Source organism: Periophthalmus magnuspinnatus, chromosome 1 (genome assembly GCF_009829125.3).
Source record: "Periophthalmus magnuspinnatus isolate fPerMag1 chromosome 1, fPerMag1.2.pri, whole genome shotgun sequence".
NCBI classification, from domain to species: domain Eukaryota; kingdom Metazoa; phylum Chordata; class Actinopteri; order Gobiiformes; family Gobiidae; genus Periophthalmus; species Periophthalmus magnuspinnatus.
In genome coordinates this window covers 20809837-20837414 of record NC_047126.1, presented here as the reverse complement: position 1 = coordinate 20837414, position 27578 = coordinate 20809837, and the positions used below count along the sequence as shown (strand labels likewise).

At 42.6% G+C, this 27578-nt stretch overlaps 1 protein-coding gene across 1 annotated transcript in view; it reads left to right on the top strand.

The window, feature by feature from the left end:
- Positions 1–27578, top strand: part of vegfc (vascular endothelial growth factor c) — a 63495-nt gene that overhangs the window by 21331 nt on the left and 14586 nt on the right. Inside the window, exons 2-4 of the mRNA XM_033975623.2 lie at positions 5541–5766; positions 5973–6163; positions 18848–18987. Coding sequence (XP_033831514.1) covers positions 5541–5766; positions 5973–6163; positions 18848–18987 — 557 coding nt within the window. The remainder of the gene's footprint in view (positions 1–5540; positions 5767–5972; positions 6164–18847; positions 18988–27578) is intronic.

The window sequence follows — 27578 nt, the reverse complement described above, 5'->3', positions numbered from 1 at the left end:
GTGTGTGTGATTGGTGATGGTTAGAGGGGCTGATGGCACAGATCGGTAGCCTCACTTCTGGGCAGCTGTGACTACAGAAATTGCTTACCTCCAAAGCAGGAGTGATAATTGATAATGTTAAAAATTGGAAAGCAACTTTGAGTCTAGAAAAGAACTATCTTTGAAAGAAAACAATAGCGAAATATTTCTCCTGAAGCATCAAATACCAAAGTATGCCACACCAAATCATAGTAATATTAAATACAGAACTGTTCATGTCATGTATTTATTATTATTATTATTATTATTATTATTATTATTATTATTATTATTATTATTAATAATAATAATAATAATAATAATAATAATAATAATAATAATAATAATAATAATAATAATAATAATAATAATTTATTCTCTTTTTTAATCCTGAAGTTGTTTTCTGTTTTGTGTGGGGGAAGTGGGGCAGTGTGTGAACGACTTGTAAACCAACAGTAAGAACCAGCTGTAAAAGCAAAACAATGAACACAAAGAATCTAAAAATATCTACTTTTAAAGTCTATAAACAGGGCAGCGGTTTGATGACATCGTTGCTATGAGACCAAGGCCAATGTGACTGTTTTCATTGTTCAGACTTTTATTGCAGTGTTTCAGATGACATCACAACATCCTATAGGTCTGTATAGTTTTACTGAGGTGGAAGCAGAAAAAAGAAATATGCAATATGCAAGGAGACAAGGAACATTAGATCAGAATTGTCTTTTTTTCAAATGTTTATTTAAGATGCTGTTGGATATATATCCATGATGGATAAAGTGAATGATATTAGGATTTTTTTGTGCATTAAAAACCTTTGGAGCTATAATTGCAATTGACTTAAATCAAAAGACCCAGAAAGATAAAGAAATGAATCTAACCTCATCATCATTTGTCTGCTACTATTATCACTGTTATCACTATCCCCTCATGCCTCGCATGCCTCATACAGTTTAAACATGTTATGTTTTGTTTAGGCCAAACACTTTTCACAGAGGTCCATATCTTGAAAAATATTTGACACAGAGGGCTACAGACCAGTGGTCAATACAGTGGATAATTCAGATTTGCCGTAAAAAGCACTGATTATGAGCAGTTGGGCCAGTTCAACGGAAGGCCTGAGGGCCAATAATAATTGGTCTGAGGGCCGCATTTGGCCCCCGGGCCATAGTTTGGACACCCCTGGTTTAGGCTATACCTGTACCTCTCCATCTTCAAAGGTTAGTGGCTTTGGCATGGAGATCTGCAGCAGACTGGGGTCCAAGCTGCTCTTGCGCTGATGTTGGTACATTTTCTTATGGAGTGGCTATTTTGTTTCTCCAATAACAAAATCTGTAAACAAACAGGTGTTTTAGCTTCAATGTAGTTAGCACCTTTCTTCAGATATAAGGCAGTGTCCACCAGCACTTGACCAGAACTGAAGAAATCACTTGGATGAGCAGCGAAATGTCTTCACTCTAAAACTCAGTGGTGGGCCATTACGGCCAGCAAGGCCTTCTCTGCTGGCCTAAACATGCTCAGAAAAGTGATAAAAGTGAAGTTAATTTTATTCTCATAAATAAATAAATAAATAAATAAATAAATAAATAAATAAATAAATAAATATATATATAAATATATATATATATATATATATATATATATATATATATATATATATATATATATATATATATAAAAAACATATTCTCTGTTCTCTTTATGTCATTATATCCAGTTAGTTGAGTGACTTCCAATATTGTTTATTGTGGTCAAGTTTTTATCCAATTATATTTCAATTAGCTTGTGTTGTCAGGCAAATTTCATTTTCCTTCCTGCCTAAATAAAGAGAGCAGGCACCGTCCACTATAAGTAGACACAGACACAGTCAGTTGCAATAGCTAATCAGATCTCAGTTCTGCATTCCAGGGCTAGCTAGAAGGTCTTACGCAAACTGGACATGTACGTGTCCTGTGATTGGATAATAAGCACTGCTAGAGCCGGAAAGGCGGCAGTTTACCAAATGTCAAACTAAACCTGGAGATCCAACAGCTATTGCTGTATTTTTAATCTATAATGGAGGAAGGAGGAGATGAGATTGATCTAGTTGCAGATATACTTTCCACGTCATTTTTAAGATGGGGCTTTCACAAAAAGCTGGATATTATGAGAAGAGGTCATCCCTGCGCTAGCTAACCTGTGCTAACAAAGAAAAATGTTTGTCCGTCATTTCCAGACGAGCAACTATGAATGGTACCTGTGGCTCTCAGGTTCTGAGAAACACTGCAAATTGTACTGTTGTTGTACAGCTGGGCACTTACAAGCTATGGTGTGTTTAAAAACATTTGGAGACACTCGAGTCGACCTGCAGCTCAGCAAACAGGCACGCAGGGAGACAGAGCTCCACAATGAAAAACACATTGTGCATTTTATTAGACTGTCATGATCCGCACCGTCGGTTCCACATTTTACCTCCTGTGCTGCTCCTTCCCTCCATCACCTGCCGGAGTTGGGCTGAGCTCCTGGCTCATCCTGCGCGCACCTGCAGCTTATTAGCGCAATCACCACCACCTGCCATGTATAAGAGGAGCCAGGACCAGACACTCAGTGCGAGATCATCTTCGTATCACACCCTGTTCTGTGCCGGATCGTATTTGCATCTACACCCAGCTTGCTGGACCGTCTCAGCTCCAGCGCTCGAGGCTCAGCTCCGACTCTGCCTCCACCCTGCTTCCCAGCCCTGGTACTGTCTTGTTTCGTCTCTGCACTCCACGACCCCGGACCCTGTTTGCACTCTGCGCCCTGCCCTGGTGCAGCCTGCATCGTCATCTCCGCTACGCTCCACGTTCCGCTCCTGGATCCTGGCTCGCGCCTCACCTCCTGCTCACCGCCGGATCTACCCTCGAACTGTACTATTTGTCATTTCTATAATAAATACTGTAAATATTCCCCGAGTCTGCACTCTTTGGTCCGCTACACCCACCCGTTACGACATAGACAGACTTGTTTAAGCTCACATAGCATAATTTTGGTGGCATTTTGTTTGGCATCTTTAAATCACATTTTTATTTTTTTATTTTTGACAGTATCTGTGAACTTAGTTTCCTACTCTTAATTGTGAATGCAGTGCATGCTTATTGGTTTTCAATGCTTCTGAAATTAAGTGTTGCTTGACTAGCCTATATTGAGGTGATGTTGTGTAAGTGGGACGTCACTGAAGGCCCAAGGGTGAAATGCATGGCTCGCCACTGCTAAAACCTTTGTCCAGTTGTCAGAATTGAGTTTTTTCCCATTGCTGAAAATGTATTTGTTCATATGCTAAACACTGTTACCAGCAATAACTTATCAGTTTCAAAGACATTGTAGTTTGTTATAAACATTAGACCCTAATTTAAGTATTGAACAGAAAGATAACTTTGAAGAATGCGTTTGGACTCACAAAATACACAAGTTAGACAGTGAAAATATTATAGCTGGCACTTTTATCAGTATATATGCAAAAGTGACAGCTGGGACAGACTTACGACGGGAAATGTATATGAAATAGTATATAAACATAAACACTATATAGAGATGAGGAAATAGTCTGGGCACTTGTGCACATATAACTCATATAAATGTTCATTGTTTCTCATAGGGAACACTGTTATTCTGCAGTAAACAGTCCCAGCCTGAGCGGAATACAATAGACTGCTTCACTCACTGTCTGGGCCCTTATACAAAGAGCTGGTACAGTGAGGGCCTTCGATATACAGCCATGTGCATGTTATTGTATTGTTCATGATACTGCTTTAACTAGCAAAACATTATTGTGAAGGGCAAGAAGTAACTTAACATTCAAGAAGGGGTATTTTACTTCTACTACTGTCAGGTTTGTCAGGTTGTTGTGTACAGTTTTGTCAAGTTGTTGTGTACAGTTTTGTATCATGCTTTTGTATATTTATGGAGAATTGTGTGAGCATGGATGATGTAGGCTTGTGAGCAGAGCACTAGACTGAATTGTACTGCTAACAACAAGGAGGGTTCGAACATAACCCAGGAGAGATAACTAAATTTAAAACCTCATCAGGAATGTTTTTTCATGAGGGAACAATGTTATAACATGGTAGAAAGCTAAAAAAAAAATCGGTTTAGCATAATACCCGCTCTTAAAAAATCAAAAAGTCCATTGTCTGGGATAATCGTAGGGCGTTGTTTCCACATGGTTCTCATCAACCCTGATTGGATGAAATTGTTAGTCCTTGGCAATTGTTTTTTACTTATTTCATTAAGTCTATTGTTATATCGCAAATAGCTGCTTTTATATTGGGCAAGGAGTAAAATGTTTTCCTGAAATAGAAAAATTAAAAGAAAGTACAGCGGCTTTGAAGGTATGTTATCACTCCAGGTCAGATCTGTGGAGAAATAACCCAGACATTTCCATTGTGGCCGACCCCATAGCAAAAAACTTACATAGTGCACTCTTAAAGCCCCATCTGGTAACTTTTAAGCCAAAAATAGGCTTTCCTTTTCCTTTGTTTTTCTCATTTTACTGCACTGATAAACAAAGAAAATGTGCATCCATACTGTGGCAAAAGTTACAATTAAAAATCATGTATAGACTATTGTTGTTTATCACCTGCTCCCACCCCACTGTACCTTCTGTCCCTCTCTCCTTCTCTTTCCCTTCTCTTGCTCTCTCCACTCTCTTCTCTGTCTCTCTTTTTTGTCCTCTTTCTCTCCTTCTCTTCTCATTTCCACACTTCTCCTTTGGGTGCTGTGTGTTTATGTGATGTTGACAGCACAGTGGGAACTTATAGGTGCAGGCAGGTGTCACATTTGTCCAATAACTTCCTAAACCAGAGCCAAACCTATGGAGCAGTTTGTCCTGTCATCACGGGCACTCAGCCAAAGCGAGCTCTGCAAAAAGGTGCTATTTCAGTTTAAAGCCACGTTTGGATCTCATGCCATATGTACAGTCCTGTGTTTGTTCTGTGCAAGTTTCTCAGCCTGTTTAATGTCATATATGTACTGTATGATCTATCAGACATTGGCAATGGTAATATTGTGAGATCATGAACTACAAAGCCTAAAGGTATGATGGGAAATGCAGTGAGGGGACAGCGGGCTTATAGCTGACTGGGTCCAATATGTTTTGATGAGAAATTTGACCCTTGCAGTTGAGCAGCGTTCCTCCCTCCTGTTTCTTCTTCTCATCTATCTACTTCTATATCATCATATATATGTGAAATCCGACTGAAAATGCCCTGAGTGTTGACACAAAAGATAAAATGATTTGAACTTGATGAGCTAAAAGTAATTTTCACCATAAATCAAGCCAATGTCTGTGTGATTTGAGGCCTCCTAGCTCTTCTGGGGCTTGTGACGTGTTGGACTTGATTCTAGGCTGTTTTTCCTCCCCGTAGCTGCAGTCACCTGGTCTTGCCAATGCTTAAACATCCCTAGTTTGTCCATTTTGTCACTGTAGTAACGGTGCCCTCCCAGTGTAATATCACTGCAAAGTATCAATGACCATAATTGTCCTTTCCTCCCCTGTCTCTTCCCAGGACAGCCCTCCACAGCTGGACATGGAGCAGCGGTTGCGTTCGGTCTCTACGGTGGATGAGCTGATGAGTCTCATCTACCCTTCCTTCTGGGCAGCGCTCAAATGCAGGTCCAAGCTGTCGGCTGCTGGGTCAAACTCCAAACTCCAGGCCTCGATGCGAAGATCCAAGCTTCAGACAGACGAGCCCACGTATGCCGCAGCCTACCTCAACCTCGACCTGCTCAAAAGTAAGACACTTTACATCCAGCAGGAGATTGTGCAAATAAAATACTATACCAGTCAATCATGATGGTAAGCTTCAGTGTTGTGTGGTAGAGGAAGAAAAGTTATTGCCCTTTAACTTACTTTCACCATTTCCTGTCAATTTGCTCTTTAATGAGGACGCTTCTCCCAGCCGAGTCTACCCCATGTCCTTGTTTCCTTGTGTGTACAGGTATTGAGTCGGAGTGGAGGAAGACCCAGTGTACCCCACGGGAGGTGTGTGTGGACGTGGCACGAGAGTTTGGGGCTCCCACAAACTTCTTCTACAAACCTCCCTGCGTATCCGTGTTCAGGTGTGGAGGGTGCTGCCACTCAGAGGACAAGCAGTGTCGCAACATCTCAACCGGATACGTCAGCAAAACTGTGAGTGCCTTGGTCATCATAAAATATTGTTGTTGTTAGCAAGTACAAATTTGTGATATGCAGTGAATCGTTTAACTGAAACTGAAATGCTGCCCTTAAAAAAATCATAAACTTGACCTATCTGTGCCCCCAGATAGGAGGTGAACATGATCAAATCAGTTATAACCTTTACTGATAACAATTGTAATGTTGATTTATTCTTAATTACAACAACCTGCAACCAATAATTAATCAATGCTAGTGAAGTCTCTTCAGCTCAGTGACTGAATTCTGGAGGTTCTGAGCTTTCACATAAGGCCATTCATTATACTGAGAAAAACTTGTATTTGTCGTCTGTCTGCAGGTTTAGGCACTGGCAACGCAGACTCAGTTGTAACTGCAGGCCCTTTATTGAAACAATAAGGGCCTCATTTATCAAATGTTTGCTCGTGTGCTTAACAGCCAACCACACTAAAAGCGGAGCAAAACCTGACAGAGATTGTCACAGAGATGCTAAAAAAGACGTAGCGCAAGGGAGACAAGTGAAAGATTTTTACACAAGATTGTTGCTGGAATTTGTGCACCAATATGTCATTTGATAGTGATTTAAAATGCTATAAAATGACCAACAACTACAGATAAAAACGAATGTTATTTTAAAAGCAGCAGTAATGAAATATAAACTTGACTACCACATTTCTTCCACTGATCTGGAGTGTTCCACAGCAACGATCCATCAAACTGGGCCTCCACATGTCTGTTCCATGTCCTAAACCAGAGACTGCGTGGTCCAGTCACCACATGAGGTGTGATGTGGATCCCTGTCTCAGCACAGCTCTGATGCCACAGTCACGCGTTTTCGTGAACGTATTACCGTGAGCTGTCATCTTGCTTTATAGTCCAAAGCGATGGTAACCTGCTGTTACTCCTCCATCAAAATGATATGCAAAAATGTCCTGAAGTAGGGACAAATGTTAATCTACAACAATTCAATTCCCATTGGAGCAGTCAAAAACTTTTGCACTTGTTAAAATTCTCTCATTTGCAGGAATTTGTGGCAGAAATAACCCATGCACTTCCCATTAGTAAATCAAACACAACAGGCCCACAAATTGCATAAAATATTTTTCAGTTTATTCTCGCAGTTTAGCGCATTTATTGGCTACACAGAGTTCCTTTAAGTCAAACTCAAACCAATCCTATATCTCTTTTCTATACAATCAGATGAAAGAAAATATCTTCCCAAACAGGTTCTGTAGTTGTTCTCCACTCTTTGTCATTGCTGTTACACTGAGTTCAGCCCTGTCTGTCTGGCTTTCTGCTCAGTGGAGTCTGCAGAGTGTCTGTGTGGTCAGTCAAAGTTACATTCTGTTTTCACTCTCTGCCGGGGTCCCTCCTGAGGCTGCCCTGTGCACTGCCTACTCATAAATCACTGTGAAATAGATGGACCAACCTGGGATGTGGTCTGATCCCAAGTGCAGATTAAGAAGTCATTTCATGTGTTAATATTTGGACACTGTATCTTATGAAAAGGCATTAGGTTACAGCAGCACAGTGGTAAAACAGTCATTCATATATAAGATAAAATATGAGACAGGATTACACATATTTTGAACTAATAACCATCAGTTATTTAGGAGAGGCGGTAGCTCAGTTGGTTGAGTAGTGTGCCCACTAACAAGGAGGTTGACGTTATGATTCTTGCTACTTGCATGCTGTAATTGCGTCCTTGAGCAATATTCTTCATCCGTTTTACCCAGTTGAGGAATTCATAGACCTAACTTAAGTCCAGAATGATATCTCTCTGTGTTTTAATACAGAAGGATATCAATCTGGTCTCCATTCCCCACGTTGACGTTGGACCTCAAGCCAGGTTCAAACATAGTCCTCCAATTTGTTTATTTCAGTGAAACAAAGGGTCATCCATCCAAATTTTTCTCACCACAGATTAGCAGAGTTTAGTGCTTCACTTTCTTGTAAGCAGCCATATTTGTTTTGATACATACAGATGATGCATGGCTTTCATTAGCTAATCCACCTGACTCAAAAACAGATGCACATCTTTGTAAAGTATTGGAGAAGTGTGTATTCTGGATCCCACGTTAATAACTTTGTGTGTATAGCACCTGCCGTATTATTCTAACATTTTAATTCAACCAATTTTATTTTTCCCCTCACATTCCTCTATTGTTTAGCTCTTTAATTTGTGTTTGGTATAGTACAGTAGCATTGTGGTGCAAGAGTGTAACTTTTCATGTCATCATTAACTTTTTAATGTTTATTAGGGTGTTTTTATTATTTGTACTATTTAAGCTGAATTAGATACAAATGTCTCTATTGTACTTTCTCTATTGTGTAGTTATTGCTTTGGGTTTGTCAGGAAGTGTTGAATACCAAAACACACATTATTTGATTATGTCCTTTTGTTATGCTGCAAAAGGATATTCATGTGTAAGCAATGATTAGTGAAATAGCTGTTGCAGTGTGGGCAGAAAATAACCATAAGTAAGCATGTTATCCTTAAAGAGCTCTGGTTTTCCCCTTCAGCCTAAGACATCCACATAAGCTATACTGTCCCAGCTAGGTACTCTTGACCAAGATCCTGGCTCAGAGCTGGTGAAGTTTTCCTAGACCCAGACACCAAAGCATTGAATAGATCAACACTGATGCTGATAAGGCCTTTATTATCTTTATTATCTATCACAACTTGCATAAAAAAGAAAAAAAAAAAAAAAAAAACTCTGGAAAATTAGTTTTAAATACAAGTCAAGGTAGACTTTATGAGACTAAAACTACCACTGAAACCATTTTCCACATGAATATAGCACTCCTCTAACCGTTGGTGTATATATAGGGTAAACAGAGTAGGGGAACCTATAGCTCCTTGGGGAACTCCTGTGTTTCATGTTTTTACTATTGACAAAGAGCTGTTTACCCTTACTTGAGTGGTAAAGAGTGGAACCACTTGACTAGCGAACAATTAACATTTCGGTCAGGTTTCATGCAAGTAGACGTGGTGTGATTGTCTCAAAGGCTGAAGAAAATTTAGTAAAATAAGTTTGGCACACTGCAAACTTTATAAAATGAACTAATTGTGTTTTTTAACATTTTTAAAACAGTAATAATCAGGCACAGAACCTTAAAAAGCAAAGTTATTAATTAATATACCCAGCATATTCTACCAGTAGTTCCTGTAAAGTAAAATCTACTCTACAGAGGAGGCCCATGTAAAGTAGTTCAGACTGAGAGGAGCAGAGACAGTGAACAGTAGCTCACACATAGTAGTTCTGTTGGATGCTGCAGATTCCAGACCATGTGTTTTCTATAAACATTCTGACGTCTGGCTGCACTTGGATAAAGATGAGCACTTGTTAGGCGGGTACACAATATAACATTACCAGGAATCCTTCGAAACACTGCAGCTGGGAGAAGGAATAGATAAGGTCAAACAATGGGAAGTCACAGTTGTACAAGCCTATACTGGCATATCAACTGTGTTTCTATATCCAAAACATACCTAAAGTTACAGTTGAATTAGAATAAAAGAACAGTATTTTAACAGGCAAGTTCATGTATCACAGAAAAAGTGAAACAGATACCAGACATGTCACCATTATACTCCCTTTTTTTATCAACACTGCATTTTTTTATCTGCTTTGCTTTATTTACAATTTGCAAAAAATGTTGCATATCTATAAAACATCAATTTCAACATTGTCAGTTATCAAAATATCTCCCATCTCTACTCTTTTGTTTCATTCTTGTGCATATTTAGGCTGTCCCTCTTTCTTCAGAGCTCCAGAAAACCAGAAAAGTCCAACTTCATCAGACTCAAATTGAACATTTCAGTGCTCTAACTCAGATGCATATTAACTTTGAAGTTAGCAGTTATATTGTTTTAGCCTTATTTTGACTTGAAGAGGGATTACAAAGACACCTTTATTTTGACTAGAGTTTATAGTAAGGTTTATTTTATAGCCTGTACTCAAAACATATCAACTTTGCAGTGATCCCTTACCAACCTTTTAGTTGGTGGGGAAACGCTTAACCAACCTCCCAACAAAAGCACTGTTCATAATAACATTTGTGTCATTTATAATGATTTGTAATAATTAAGTGTATCAAATTCAGTGTTTAACTCTGTTGGCCAAGATATTTGTTATTTTATGTTGTCCAAAACTAAAAGGACTTTCTAATTTATTCTTTACACCTGGTTATGAACAGAATGTACAGGAATGTCCCTAATGTGGCTTTATGTTACCCTCTCATGTGTTTGACCTGAGTTTATTTAAGCCCAAAGGAAAGTGAAATATTTCGTCCTAATCTTCTTTTACGGAATCTGGCAAAGCACTGCAGATTAAATACATTGTTATTGAATACAGACTTATTATGTGGAGCGGGGTCAGGTTAAACTAATGGGAATGCTGCAGTAGCTGAGTGACTTACAGCAAAAGCAGTTAAAATCATTGTCAAGAAGCAGAGTACAGGCCAAATACAGGGAGGACAGGAGGTGAAATACAGATCAACGCTGAGCAGCAATGACAAATACAGTAGTTTGGATATGTTTGGAGATGTCAGTGGAAACAAATGAAAAGCTAATCATACAGTGTTTTTTTGCTGTCTTTTCTGGTATAGCCTTATTGTCAGGGGAACTTGTCATTCTCAAGTATAACAGTGTGAGAATGCCCAAGGATGTTTGAGGCTGAAGTTAAATGCGGTAGAGCCTGGGGTGTATTGGGATGGGAGAATGCTGGGAATAGAGATGCGGGAGTGGGGCGGCAGTGGCTGTAGCGCATATTTCCCGCAGAGAATGAGAATGAGAGTGTGTGAGTGAGAAGATGTCATAAATACGTAAATAAAAACAAATTACAATTAACTCCTACCACATGTCCATTCGTCTCTCACCCTCTACTGTCTTTACTGAGGAGTGTAGCGCTGTAAATAAGGCTAAAAACATTTGCTGCCAGCTTTTAAGTTACTATTGACATTTTGAGTATCTGAATGAAATACTATTTAGTGACGTGAAAAGGTTGAACTAATAGTTTTAAGATCTGGAGAGTGAGACAACTATTACTCGAATGTGTGAGAAAAGGGAAAAAAAAGCATAATAACACCGTTTTCAATTGCCTTTAAGAGGTAAATAAATCATGCTTCTTCACACTTCACTGTGATTGGTTAAGTCCAGCTGTCACTCACTCAGGGCTTTACAGAAACTAACCAACAGGAGAAGCGGGTGAGACAATGAGCAGCTCGCAGCATGAGCATTAATTAAAGACAGTGAATCACAATATGATGTAAAATAGCAGATTATTGCAGAACAATATGATTTTTATCACCATATTGTCCAGGCCTAACTCCAGATAGGATCTTGATAACGAACAAAATTTTTACATTGCTTAAAAACTAAATTTACCCTAATCTATAACATTTAAAGTTGAAGTAATTTACACATTTATATTTCCAATGTATTATTCCTGGTGTGTTTTCCTTGGCACTCAGTGGACTTGCACAGGTGTTTTGTGCATTACACAGTTGTGTTGTTAATGAACTCCCTCACACAGTCTGACAGCGCATTGTTTGAGTGCAGCTGCTTTGGCCATTTCCTCTTAGTGTTCCTGAATGAGCCATCCCTGATCCAAAGGCCTGATAACACTGCAGTACATACACTACCACTACCACTGCATACACTACCACCCCTACTACATACACTTCCACTACATACACTAACATTAACACGCGCGCTAACACTAACACTACAGTAAATCACTCAGCACAGAGAAAAGCACTCTGGTACTAGCATTAGTGCACTGGAAAACTAACAATATATGAGTTGAAATGATTTGAATATTAAATATTATCTTGAATTGATGATTTGTTTCATTCAGTTTCTGGTTTGAAATTTGAAAATAAAATGTCAGTGGTTTACAAAATTAAACATTAAACTTTAATTAAGAAAATGTAATATAGTAAACATATATTTTCAAAAAAACAATGGACTAAACCTTGTTGTAATGTACTTAATATAATATCAATTATTATTATATAAACTAATTCTTACTTGTTATATTAAGTCAAATACACTGCAGTCAAAAGTTAATTCAGTGTTTAAACATTACACTTCCATTTTAAAGAGATTAAGATTTAGTCTTCTTATGGGTAGATAATCTGGTGTGGAAAAAAGTTGTAACTGCAGTTGAAAAAGGGGGTAAATGCAGATAACCAAGTGGCAGACCCACACCAGAAAAAGTCACATAGTGCATCTTTAAAATTGTCCAGCAATAATACACTGAAATGGTGTTGAATTCAGTCAATGCTAATAGTGTGTTCAATGTGTTCAAATGACTCTTTAGACATGACCTGTAGCATACATCACAGCGATATGTTCAGAAACAACTTTCAACTTATTTGAAAAAGATTTACAGCTTTTGAACCAACCCCAGAGCTCAAATTGTACTTTGCGGTCAGATATTGGCAGCTGTACGTTCTGAATAATGACAAAGGAGTTTATTCCTTTTAAGGTTTAAATCGTTTGAGAAACGGGTTAAGAACAGGTTGTGTTTTTTGACTGGTGTCTTGCAATCTGCACTTGGATTGTGCAGAGATTGCAAGAGATTGACCACACTTGACGTTATCTTACACCTATCTGTTTTATTGGAAGCACAGTGATGGATTTCCCACAGGTCTGTTTTGTGGTTTCCTGAGTTATAAGATGTGTCCAGGCAAGAGGACAAACTTTCCATCTTATTTTAAACCTAACCCTAAACTACTCAGTATAAAAGCAAAACTTAATCAGGGTGATTGGGTAAAATAATCTTTCAATTTGAACTTGTTTTATACTGGAAGAGTAATTTTAAGGTTTCAGACAAAGATACACGATGTAACTTTTCTGGTGGGTGGTATGCAATGCTTGGTGGTTTTGCTTCGCCTGAGATGTTTGACTGTATCACATTTACTTATTTCCCTTGCATATATTTGATTATGTGCTTGATTTCTTCACAGATTTGACCCGTAATTTGACCCTAAAGTGTCACCTACTTGTTGTCATGGAGATGTTGTTGATTTGCCTGGGATGTTCCACAGTATGGCACTAAAATTTCTATTGTACATGTATTCAAGTTTTTTTGCTTGGGAAAAAAAACGAACCAAAAAAAACAAAAAAACAAAAAAACAAAACAAAACGAGGTGACCATATTTTGAGCAGGATCATCTCCAGAGACCTGAACTGTAACTTGGCCTGATGATGTCACCTCCCTGTCTTCATGGAGATAAACATTTATTGCCATGCTATGAAGACAAATATATGGCAGACCCATCACTTGAAAAGTTACATAGTGCAACTTTAAAGATCCTCTTTTACACAAATCTTTTGTGAGCTTTAAGCCATGTTCAAATATTGTTACCTCATCAAAAACATACCTGGACATGACTTTTGTTTCATTCATACATATTCGAGTAATTTATTATTAGTCCGTTTACATCTCCAAAGTTTAAAATGCTCTGTTCCACCTTGTGATGTCATGAAGTGGTAGTTTTCAAGTTAACACTTACTATTTGCATTTAATTCAGTTGAGACTGGAAATTCTAGGGCTGTAATCACCCAATTGATTCTAGTGAAGATTGTATGGAGTTTAAAAACACAGTGGAGCACTTCCTGTATTACCAGATAACATCAAAAGGTGTTTCTCTTTGAGAGAAGAACTCAACCTAAATATGCAGGATTTAAGGTGTTAAACGTGTGAATAAAATAAAACGATCCACTGACCTGAGCGGAGTGCAAGTGTAAATCTAGGTGAGGTCTGGGGAAAGAATATGCCAGAAGTCTATTTTTCCCGGACACTGCAGCGGTCTGGTGCGGCTTTCAGGTTATTAGATGTGTGTTATCACGTGAATCCACATGAAACCGCGTTGCTTTGGTCAAATATGCACTGCAGTTGTCATAGTTGGTGTAACAGGCAATCTGCAAGTAACCTCCTGAAAGTACGTACAGGACCCATCTTGAAGTTAGAATAAATCCGGCGTAAGGCTAACAACTCTATTCCATTTACCACTGAAGGGCTACGTCAGGTAAACAGATTGAAAACGCAGGCTTGTCACACATATTCTAACCAAATGTCAAACTAGCGGACACATATAACTGCTCAATCGTATCTGATTGCTTTTAGACCTAGTTGCAAGAAAACTTCTTGATGCCATTACCTTTTAGTTGTGGCATACAATGATCCAAGGTTGAATCTGAGTGCAGTTTGCCTGGCAGTAACCGCGGTAACAGCTTTGAGTCTCTTTTGAGGTTTCACAACGCATTCTTTCACTCTACAAATTTTCCTAAATGATATTGTTGGCTTCGTACCCAGACTACCGACCGCAAGTTTGGACATTTACATAGATTTCACAGTACGTCATTGGAATAGCAGATGCTTGCATGTTTTACAATTCATCCTGACTTCTTAAATGCGTTAGCTAGCATTGATCTGAAAGACATATGGAAAGGCTTGCATGCATTGCTGGAGCTGTGCTAATAGTGTTTCCGCGGTTAGCTTAGCCACCCTCGCAGTTGTGCTGATGTGAGTTGGCAGAGCAGGAGGTATTTGGCAGGCTTTTAAAGACTTTTCTGCCCTGGGCGTATAGGAGGGCTATAGACACGGTGCTAAAATGCATCATTTGTTATTAGCCTGACGTTAAGTGTCTCTGAGTGTCTGTGGCCGTCTGCTGCTTATTTGTTAAAGGCCTAACACCTGTTTTGACATATAGACAATTGGAAATATGTTCTACAGATGTCAGACTATTTTTCTATACATTCTTCTTGCAGCAAAATAGGTACATCGACTTTAATTGACATTATATTTATTTAAATTGGATCATTGAGGAACAGTGTGATTGGTCTGATATGTCATACATAACACTTCAAACTCCATATCTGCAGCCAGTTGTTGCAAATTTATTTATTTTTTGCAGTAAGTTAATGTAATTGTTTTATAATGAGAATAAAGGAAACCTATCTATGATTTCTCATTTCTGGTAAAATAATATAAGCATGCTAATATTACCTATAGTTTATTATTTTGTGTTTTGAGTTTCACTGAGGATCCAGTACAGTTGATTATGACATTTCAAGCATCACTGATATCCCTGTGCACACTAGGCAGATAACTACAGTCCGCTCCACTTCATTCCTACAGATGTGTTCACGTTTTGGACTCTTGAAAAGCCAAAACACTCCAGGATTTTGTGGCAAAGTTTGATGCCTAAAATATCACCTCTAAGTTGGGGTGCTCATTATATAGAACAATAAGTGTGACATTGGCAACTGAAATAATGGGTGAGGAAAGTGAAATACCATTCGGTGAAACCATTTTTTTTAATTTTTTTTTTGACTGAATGGAAAGCACTTTTGTCTCAGAGTAAATTGGTCCTGTACTGCAATCGGCCATTGCTCCTAAGTGGATTGAAGGATGGGTCAAATGCAGAGGACATAAGGAGATACAGAACTTGCCAGTTAATTTTTCCTTTGACAAAATCTTGATCAGAATGTAAGACTAGGGCTCAGTAGTGTGCGGTGACTTTTATGTGTAGTCAAGCAGACTTGGGGTGGACATCAATATTTAGTCGATAACAATTTAATAACACCACTTTTTATACAAACTGCATTGCAAATTAGTATATTTTATTTTTACTGACATATTAAATTCATAGGTGCTCTTATACTTCAGCTCTGAATACAACTAAATGTGTGAATTTTTAAACAAGACCAACAATTTTAGAATATAAGAATTCTCTGAATATATTGTTAATATTTTTTTAATAACATTTGTGGGAGCCAAGTTTTGGTTTACGTTTGCTAATTCAGAGTGTTAATATTTTTATGTTAATAAATGATGTTTTATGTTAATATTTGATTTATATGTATGAGCTGCACTTGTTTTATTGCATTAATGTTGATTTTGGAAAATATCTTAGGATTGTCATTATTGAAGTTTTATGTAAATATGTTACCGTCACTTTAATAGCGCACGAGGGAAAACAGCACGCGCTGTGACAACGTGTTAGATGAGGCAGCACATAAAGACGGAGCCAAATGGTTTTCTTAGTATTGTTTATTTTTGAGAATTACTTGATTTGATTACTTCTGTATTGTATGTACAATTTATTTATTACTTATTGTGTTAACAAATGTCAGATAAGATTTATCTGAGAGCCAGATGCAGTCATCAAAAGAGCCATGTCTGGCTCGCGAGCCATAAGTTCCCGACCCCTGCCTTAAACACAGCCCTGCATTAGAACGTCAGCACATTGGAACAACAAAAAACGTCCTGTGTTTTCCCTGAAGTGGAATAGGTCCAGAACAGTCACATGTTCCTCCACACACATGTATTAGTCCAGTTATTCCACTAATGCTCCAGCTGCTGTCACTCCACTGCTCCCTCCAGATCTTCAATTTCACCAAACTAGCCCTGAAACTAGCTCACTGCTGCCTGTATTTGGAAATAACATATAATCATTACAAACTCAAAGCTACAAACTATGACGTGTCCCTAAAAGTGACTTCTTTTAGACAAAAGTGTTAAAGTTGGTGCTGCTGTTATCCTCCCATGCCCAATTCCTCCATGGGGTTTATTCAGTGTTTGAGCCAGTTGTGGTTCTTAATGCGCATGTGCAAGCCTCTAAAACGACCTGCTGGCCTCTCTGGTTGTAAAAGCACATGTAGAGAGTGTGGTGCGGCTCGGCCTCCGTAGTGGAAGACAGCAGCACAAGTTAATGAGACATTTGGACCTGCGTTTGATGTAGTCTGCTCAGTGACCAGACTTCAACCATGCTTCAAACAGGCAGAAGTGAAGGTAAAACAGGATTATTATTATTTGGATATAATTTGGAGCTATTTAATTATACTTTTGACACGCGATAATTTTATATTTTATTGGACAAGCCCTTCTTGCCTTCATTGCCCTAACCACACAGCACTAGGGCTTCACAATATAAGTAAGAGAAAGTCATCTGCAAAGAACAAAATATCCTGTCTTTATTGAAAAATATTGTTGTACTTGTAGTTTTGACCTCCACAAACTGTGTTCTGAAATGCATAGGATTTTTTCCTCAAATGTTCAGGCGCCTGGGGTTGTTTATAACGTGCACTCTGAACAGAATCCTACTTTATTAACACATCCATGAACTTCAGAATGATGAAAAATAACGACTGTTCCCATACCGCTCAACAATTTAAAAGAAAATACATTTTTTTGAACAGGGAAAACTACTGAAACATTTTCACACATCTAATCACAATTGCAATACTTGTTAGAAAAATCACAATTCGATTTTTTTTCCCAAATCGTGCAGAACTATTCACCTTATTCTGGAAGTTGCTGTGGGCGCCGACATTGTCATTCACACTTAACGATTCTTTTCTGTTATAGAAATTTTTCCCACAAACTGCCAACTGATGAAAAACTATGCTAAATATTTACCAGAGCCACTATCTCCCCAAACCAAGGAATAATTAGAAAAACATGAAAACCTGTCAAATGCACTTCCAGCCTGGTCTTTTATCTGAGGCCAGGTCACATACTGAGGTCAGCTTTCATCATCTCCTCATCACAAACATGACGCATTTGAACCACATACAGACATCCAGGATAATTAGTTTGACTGGTTTGTGGAGAGCTAGCATTCTCTGAGAAGATAGACAAGAATATAAGGAATGTAAGAAATAGAGAGAGACACAATTGTTGATACATTTTGCCATAACAATTAACAACTCAAAACAAAATATTACATCTTTTGAATGGAGAATCATCGCCAAAAAGTCACCATGAAACAGAGAAGTTGAAACCCATGAACAGGTTGTGTTCACGTGACATCACCCTAATCTATCATAGCCCAAAATCCTATAGTTTAACATTGATACTTTGCAGCTGATGTCATCAATATTCTCTGAGGGGGTGAAGATAACTAGAGACACTGCAAATTACTTAGCTGTAATTACAACAGGTGAGCTGATTTTGTACTGTAAAGAAGTCCTGCTCAAATAACTTTACAGTCACGGGCAAGTCAGAATTCATTGGATTGTAGATTTGTTGACCTGGTTTATAGTTAACTGGGCCTGTCCACATAAAATAAAATAAAAAATAAAAAATACTGGCACAAGTTTCGTATGACTGTTTGAGGATGTGCGAGTCCAGAATGGCTCAGTAGTCCAGCTACTCTTTAACTGGGTCAGTGTAGATGTCGGGCTGTTGAGGTAGTCAATGCCATTCTGATCTCTTAAACAGATTTCCAAGGATTTTTTCATGAATTTATAACAAGCAGAGATGGTTCTTAATCTAAGAAGTGAATGCTCAAAATGACTGTAAAAGTTAATGCTGATCATTTGGGCAGTTTCCAGTGGAGTTTATGTTTGAACTAGAACCAATCTGGTGACTGGTCATGTTGTCTAGCATAAATATAAAATATACTGAACAAAATAAAGATTGAGAAAGTGTATATGAATGATCAAATATCACCAAATTTTACAATAGCTTTGTATTAGAAACAATCTAATTTCATCACTGGTCCTTCACCTGCCTGGGTAATCCACTGAATACACTATTCATCCCACTTTATTCAGTTTAAATATGTCTTGGTTGAAAAACATTTGATATAATTTAGGTGGCTTACATGTTATGACTTTTACACATGACTTTAATAATAATAATGTTCTCTTTCTGTCCACAGCTGTTTGAGATCACGGTTCCCATCACTCAGAACACCAAACCTGTGACCATCAGTGTGGCCAATCACACGCAGTGCAGCTGCCTCTCCAAACTGGACGCGTTCAAACAAGTGCACAGCATCATCCGCAGAGCTCTGCCCGAGTGAGGACCTGTTTACTAATACTTATAAATCACTGTATTTGACTTACATCGGGCTGAGACAGGACTAATCTAGAGCTAAAGACTCACTTAGAATAACATTCTGATTGTGCCTCTAAATCAATACTTACTGAATCATAAAAGTAGGACCATTTGGGGGCAACCTGTCAGGAGGAACCTACCTCCAGATCTTGAGCTAGTCTCGGTCAGGACTACCTCAGCTGGAGCATTTTACCTATTGAGCATGTTTTGGGTTGATGGAGGAAAGTGGAACCCAGAACCTTCTTGCTGTGTGGCAAAACTAGCCACTCAGCCACTGTGTTGCCAAAACAAACCAAAACCTGCACAAGTAAAATCCTCCAGCTAATGTAGTCCGGTCCTCTTAAAGATCTAGAGATGGCTCTCCGGCGTGGTACTCACTGCTCCTGACAGATGGGGAAGACCTTTATGCATTTCAACTGGATTTAGTTAAAGTTTGATTTGTCTGCTTGCTGTGTCTTTTTGTCCAGTCAGCGTGAAATATTTTTTCTGAACGTTCTGTGTTTTCCCGAACACTTCATACTGGAGTAATCCTAGATTGATAATGTGTTGAATTCAACTCAAAGTGCTGCCAGGAAAAAAAAGAAATACTCTATTAATGGATAAAATTGCCTCAAAATAATATTGCCAACAGTTCTTGACATTTACATGAATCAAAATCAACCTAGTCAAATCAAGATTAACAGTCTGATTTCAAGTCATTTTATGCCAATTAAATATAGATATTTGTAGATGGATCTTCTGAACTGCAAATTCAATCTCTATTACAATTTGTATCGTCCGCCAGACACTGCATATCACATTTTCTAATATTGTCCATACCTTCTTCTACTCCCTCTCTTTTTCCCCTCTTCTTTCTTTCTGTCTTCCTTCTATCTCTCTATCTCGTCTCTTCCTCTCTCTGTCAGCATGTTGTGGTTATGTCCTCATTATGCTACCCGAGGATTATATTTCTTCCCCGTGCTCCGCAGTCACTGAAGTTTGAGCTCATTTTAACTTTGGGATTATAAGGTCAGGCCTGTTGTGTGTGGGACAAGTCTCCAGGAAATGAACCTCAGTCAGTCCAGAAACCTGCGTGATCCGACCTCCAACACATTTGTTATTCATTTGTACATTTTATTTTCATACGTACAACTCTGGACATTTATTTCCATAGGCCCCTCTTGTTTTCAATTCATAATCCACGTCTTCTCCCTATTTGCTTTCGGAGACAGCCAAAACAAATAGGATTAATTATGGACATTGCAGAAGAATTTATGAGATTTACTTTGAGAAATTGATACGTTTATTAGTGATTTGTAGAGCCCACAAAATGTAAGGTACATCCATGTATTTTATTATGTTGTGGTTGTAAAAATTCTACATGCATTACCTTGGAAAAAAACTAATTACAAATGGAATTCTTGAAAGATTAGCAAATAATTAAAGGCACACTATGTAACCTTTCTGGACTACAAGATTATGCATTGCCTGGGATGTTCCACAGTATGACATCAAACTTATTTATTGCTCAAAAATGCTTATGTTCTTACTTGTTTGTCTCCATGGAGGTGCATAAATTTTACTATGGAGCATTTCATACTATAGGATCTCAATGGAGGCAGGCAGGTTTTTGGGGTGGACCCTCTTTTAGAAATACAGATACACAGTGTTAGTTGAACTTTGAGGTGGTGGTCTGCAGACGACCTGTTCTCCTGTAATCCTGAACACATTATATGGACTGAGGAAAAAAAACAGTGATGTTAAATGTGGAATGTTTAATCATAAACAGAGTTGGGTAGTGCTCAGTTACATTCACTGGAGTAATATTTTATTGATGTTTTATTTGGTTCCTCATACATAGACTGTATATATAAATGGACAAAGCTATCCTGCTAGCTACTGCATGCTAAATAGGAAGTGAGCATGGGTGCACTTTGAGCTCCATCGGCTCCAATTCACTTTCCATTGTCGCCCTTCTCTTTGTAACTACTGCAGTGAGCCTCATCATTCTGACCAACTCTACATGATTCTGGTGTTTTTATTTTGCTTTTTTGTCAGTAAATCAAGATGTGAACACTAATAACTGTCATGATGTCAGTTTCCCTGTCCTCCCGTGCTCTCTCCCCCTCCCCTACCTGTGTGTCTGGAGCTGGGTGGAGTGCCTGACTCCTCCCGTGCACACCTGGGGTGCATCAGCCTAATCACCACCACCTGCTGCTGAGTACAAGAAGGCTTGGCAGTCTACACTCGGTGCCAGACCGTCCGCGTGTAAAACGTGAATGTTTCTAGCTAAGCTTTGTTATTTGGTACTTTCCTGCAAATGCTCATTTGGATTTATGCACCCTCCAGATTCCTGCCTCCACTCGCCCAGCTCCTGCCGTCACGTTCCAGTCCCGGTATCGCCTCCTGCTCGTCTCGTCTCCGGCTCGTCTCGTCTCCTGCTCGTCTCGTCTCCTGCTCGTCTCGTCTCCTGCTCGTCTCGTCTCCTGTCCGGTCCTGGTCTCTGGTTTGTCGCCCGCTCCCCGCTCTGGTCTTCGTCTGCTCCGCCCGCCCTGGTACCGCACCTGCTTCTATCCCCGTCCTGGTCCTGTCCTGCCCGCCTCTACCTGCACCGCACCCGCCTGACCCGTCTCCCGCTCCCCGGTTCCTGTACCTGCTCTTGTGACCTGTTTAAAGACTGCATTTTCACCGCTGTAAATAAACACTGTTAAAACTGCTCTGGTCTGCATCCTTTGGTCCTATCCGCACCGTTACGACAGAACGGTCTGGCCACTATGGACCAAGCAGGCTCAGATCCGGACCAGATGCGCCGCCTCACGCACTCTCACCCCGAGGCGGTGCTGGGTCAGCACGAACAATCCATTCGAACTCTATTGGAGCTAAATCAGACATTGTCCCAGCAGGTGGCACAGCTTAACCACCAGGTGGCCGCGCTCCTCGTCACCCCGCCTGCTGCAGCTGGAGCGCCACCACGCCTCCCGGAGCCGAGAGGCACGGATCCGGAGCCGTATGCTGGACAACCTCACCTCTGTCGCGGATTCCTGTTCCAGTGCGAGTTCATGTTCCAGCAATGCCCTTCTCGTTTCAGCTCGGGGGCCACCAAGATCCGATATATATGTGGATTACTCCGGGGCAGAGCTCTCCAGTGGGCAGAGGCGCGCCTAATGAAGACGTCTGTGGATAGCCTGGATTTTAATGAATTTGTGTCCACGTTTAAGCTGGTGTTTGACCACCCGCACTACCAGGACAATGCTGCCTCCCGGTTATTGACTCTCAGCCAGGGCTCCAGGACGGTAGCGGATTATTCCATTGAATTCTGGACACATGCGGCGGAGCTGGACTGGACGGACAGCGCGCTGCGGGCTGTGTTTGTGCGGGGCCTGAACGAGACTTTGAAAGATGAATTGGTTTCCCGGGACGAACCCCCCGACCTGCGGACCCTCATCTCCCTCACTCACCGTATAGACAACCGCCTACGGGCTCGTCGCCGAGAGAGACGCCGGTCACCGGTCCCGCCGGAGCCACGCGCTGCCCCGCCCCCGCCGGATGAGCCCATGCAACTCGACAGGACCCTTGTGTCGGCCGAGGAGCGTCAACGGAGGCGTCGTCTGGCCGGGGCTTGCCTCTACTGCGGTGAGCGCGGACATTATGTGGTCACTTGCCCAGTTCGGCCAAAAGGGGGGGCCCACCAGTAGCACTGGGAGTACTGGTGGGCGAGCAACACATCCTGGACTCTTCTAATAGACTGCGGCTCAGCGCCACCCTGTGCGTTCGCACAGAGACCTTATGCGTTTCCGCCCTTATCGACTCCGGGGCTGAGAGGGACTTTATTGATGCCCAAGTCGCGGAGCAGCTCGGGGTCTACCTGGAGCCCCTCGAACGCCCCTTAAATGCCCAGGGGCTCAATGGACGTTTTCTGGGGCACATCACTCACATCACAGAACCTGTCACCGTGATTCTGTCCGGCAACCACCAAGAGAACCGTCAGTTTCATGTCCTGTCCTCCTCCGCTTCTCCTCTGGTCCTTGGTTACCCCTGGCTACGCGCCCACAACCCTGTTTTCGATTGGGCCAGGGGCGGAGTTTCGGGCTGGAGTCCCGATTGCCACGCCAAGTGCCTTCGGTCCGCCCTCCCTCCGGCCGGGAGGTCCGTTCCTGTCGCTGATCCGTCCCCAGACACCCCCAATCTGTCCTCGGTGCCTGCTGAATATCACGACCTGGGGGAGGTTTTTAGCAAGAGCAAGGCCCTCTCTTTACCGCCCCACCGTCCATATGACTGCGCCATTGACCTCCTGCCGGGTGCCCCACTACCATCTAGCAGGCTATATAACCTGTCTAAACCTGAACGCGAGTCAATGGAGGACTATATCCGTGGGTCCCTGGCTGCCGGAATCATCCGCCCGTCCACTTCACCCGTGGGAGCGGGGTTCTTCTTTGTGGCTAAGAAGGACAAATCCCTGCGGCCTTGCATTGATTACCGGGGTCTGAACAATATAACCGTGAAGAATAAATACCCGCTTCCCTTACTGGACTCGGCATTTACGCCCCTCCACGGTGCGACCATCTTCTCAAAGTTGGATTTGCGGAATGCGTACCACCTGGTGCGCATCAGGGAGGGAGACGAATGGAAGACGGCCTTCAAGACACCCCTGGGACATTTCGAATACTTGGTTATGCCCTTCGGTCTCACCAACGCCCCTGCCGTATTCCAAGCCCTCATCAACGATGTGCTCCGTGATTTCCTTAACCGATTCGTCTTTGTTTACTTGGATGACATCTTGATTTTCTCGCGGTCCCCCCAGGAGCATCATCAGCACGTTCGCCAGGTTCTCCAGCGCCTCCTCGAGAATAAACTGTTCGTGAAAGCTGAGAAATGCGAGTTTCACGCAGAGGAGGTCAGCTTTTTGGGCTTCATTGTGGGGCGGGGCCAAGTAAGAGCTGACCCTGAAAAGATCCAGGCTGTCACTGAGTGGCCCGTTCCTACCAGCCGGAGACAGCTCCAGAGATTTATCGGCTTTGCCAATTTTTATAGACGTTTCATCCGGGATTTTAGTAGGGTTATCTCGCCCTTAACTAAACTCACCTCTCCTGCTTTGCCGTTTGCCTGGTCTCCTGAGGCGCAGACAGCCTTCGAGAAGCTTAAGAGACTATTTACCTCCGCTCCCATCCTGCACCAGCCCGACCCTTCACGGCAATTCATCGTGGAGGTCGACGCCTCCGACTCGGGAGTGGGGGCCGTGCTTTCGCAGAGGTTCGACCCCCACAACCGCCTCTGTCCCTGCGCCTTCTTTTCCCGGCGATTGTCCTCGGCCGAGGTCAATTATGATGTGGGGGATCGGGAGCTCCTTGCCGTAAAGCTGGCCTTGGAGGAGTGGCGCCACTGGCTCGAAGGGGCGGAGCAACCATTCATCGTCTGGACCGACCATAAAAACTTGGAGTACATCCAGTCCGCCAGGCGCCTCAATCCCCGTCAAGCTCGTTGGTCCCTCTTCTTCAGCCGCTTCAACTTTCTCCTCACCTACCGCCCCGGATCTCGGAACGTCAAACCAGATGCCCTCTCCCGCCAGTTCGCCCTGGAGGATAGCCCGGTCACCGCAGAAACAATTATCCCCTCCTCGTGTGTGGTGGCCGCGGTCCATTGGGATATCGAGGACACCGTCCGAGAGGCCCAGACCAACGACCCCGACCCAGGTAACGGCCCTCCAGATAAACTGTTTGTTCCCGATTCTGTCCGGTCTCAGGTGCTCCAGTGGGTCCATGCCTCCCGTTTCGCCTGCCATCCTGGTGCCGGTCGCTCTCTCTCCCTCCTCAGGAGACGCTTCTGGTGGCCCACGATGGACACAGACACCCGGGCTTATGTCGCCGCCTGCCAGGTATGTGCTCGGGCCAAGGCCTCCCACTCACCCCCTTCTGGTCTCTTGCATCCTCTCCCAGTTCCTCGTCGCCCTTGGTCCCACATCGCCTTGGACTTCGTGACGGGCCTTCCCCCTTCCCAGGGGAACACGGTGGTTCTCACCATTGTGGACCGCTTCTCCAAGGCCGCCCATTTCGTTGCCCTGCCTAAGCTCCCCACAGCCAAAGAAACTGCCGACCAGCTGACCAGTCATGTCTTCCGACTCCACGGCATCCCGGTGGACATCGTGTCCGACAGAGGGACCCAATTCACCTCTCAGGTATGGCGGTCTTTCTGCGACAGTTTGGGGGCCACGGTTAGCCTCACGTCCGGGTTCCATCCACAATCTAATGGGCAGACGGAGCGGGCCAACCAAGACCTGGAGTCGGCCCTACGGTGCACAGCCTCCGCCAACCCCGCGACCTGGAGTACTCACCTACCCTGGATAGAGTACGCTCACAACTCCCTCGTGAGTTCCGCCACTGGTATGTCCCCCTTCGAGGCATCGCTGGGATATCAACCCCCTCTCTTTCCCACGGAGGAGAGGGACCTCGCCGTCCCGTCTGTTCAGCGCCATCTCCAGCGCTGTCGCCGGATCTGGAAGAAGGCCAGGGCGGCCCTTCTTCGGGCTGGAGCGCGCACTAAGGCGACGGCCGATCGCCACCGTGTCCCGGCGCCCGTATACCAACCTGGCCAGATGGTTTGGCTCTCCGCCAAGACGGTCCCGCTGAAGACGGACTCCCGTAAGCTGTCCCCCCGATTCCTGGGACCGTTTAAGATCATGAGGATCATAAATCCATCGGCGGTGCGCCTCCAGTTACCCCCGTCTCTCCGGATTCATCCGACCTTTCACGTCTCCCAGGTTAAACCAGTCCGGACCAGCGACCTGTGCCCTCCGGCCGATCCCCCACCGCCCGCCCGAGTCATTGACGGCCATCCGGCGTTCACCGTCCGCCGCCTGATTGACGTTCGTCGCCGTGGTAGGGGCCTCCAGTACCTCGTCGATTGGGAGGGTTACGGTCCGGAGGAGCGATCCTGGGTGCCCAGGGCACGCATTCTGGACCCCGACATGGTGAGAGACTTCCACCGCGCTCATCCTGACAAGCCTGGGGGTCCACCAGGAGGTGGACCTTAGGGGGGGGGTACTGTCATGATGTCAGTTTCCCTGTCCTCCCGTGCTCTCTCCCCCTCCCCTACCTGTGTGTCTGGAGCTGGGTGGAGTGCCTGACTCCTCCCGTGCACACCTGGGGTGCATCAGCCTAATCACCACCACCTGCTGCTGAGTACAAGAAGGCTTGGCAGTCTACACTCGGTGCCAGACCGTCCGCGTGTAAAACGTGAATGTTTCTAGCTAAGCTTTGTTATTTGGTACTTTCCTGCAAATGCTCATTTGGATTTATGCACCCTCCAGATTCCTGCCTCCACTCGCCCAGCTCCTGCCGTCACGTTCCAGTCCCGGTATCGCCTCCTGCTCGTCTCGTCTCCGGCTCGTCTCGTCTCCTGCTCGTCTCGTCTCCTGCTCGTCTCGTCTCCTGCTCGTCTCGTCTCCTGTCCGGTCCTGGTCTCTGGTTTGTCGCCCGCTCCCCGCTCTGGTCTTCGTCTGCTCCGCCCGCCCTGGTACCGCACCTGCTTCTATCCCCGTCCTGGTCCTGTCCTGCCCGCCTCTACCTGCACCGCACCCGCCTGACCCGTCTCCCGCTCCCCGGTTCCTGTACCTGCTCTTGTGACCTGTTTAAAGACTGCATTTTCACCGCTGTAAATAAACACTGTTAAAACTGCTCTGGTCTGCATCCTTTGGTCCTATCCGCACCGTTACGACAATAACAGACAAATCCGGCACCTTCTTTCCCCGAGGTTGCTCCCGTTAGCAACAGGTTAGATTGACAGCGTTGCTAAGTGCCCACTCCCTGCTAAACCAGTGGTGCGGGCGGAAAGGTGTGTTATACCTTCAATGGATTGGCTCTTTGGTTGCTATGATATTCGCAGTCGGAATTCCTAAAATGGAACATGGCTCCAAATTCACACTTGTAACTGCTGGCCTTGATGAGGATGAAGCTGAATGGAGCCGAGCGCTGTGGGTGACGTCACACTCACTTAGCCCAATCCTTTATACAGTCTATTTATATTTTGTCCTTTAATTTATAAATCAGAATCAATCTTAATTGAGTAGTACTTTTCCCAAATACGTTTTTACTCTTACTTGAGTGGACCACTACTTCATACTTCTACTTGAGAAATATTATTTTGAAGTAACATTACCCTTACTTGAGTACAAGTTTTGGCTACTCCATCCACCTCTGATCATAAATGTCATGGAGCTTTGTAATAATCTATAGAGAAACCGTCTGAGGTCAGGTGAATTTTACTGTCCCGCAGAGGAAATGTATCTTGAGCTACAGTGCCACTTTAGTTACGTTCTACACATATGTCAACAATACAACAAACAATAGGAAACTTCAATGAGAAACGGCCATAAATATTAATCTGTTATATAATTATCTTTCATCTGCAATTCAACATTGAACTGCAGATGGAAAAATATTATATCCAAACTTATAAAACATGTTAATACGTTGTTTCTGGCAAATGTAGCATTTTCAAAACAATAAAAGTTGACATGGTCATAATAGTATGTGTAAACAGTTAATGCCTCATAGAAGTAAAATACTACATCTTTAAAA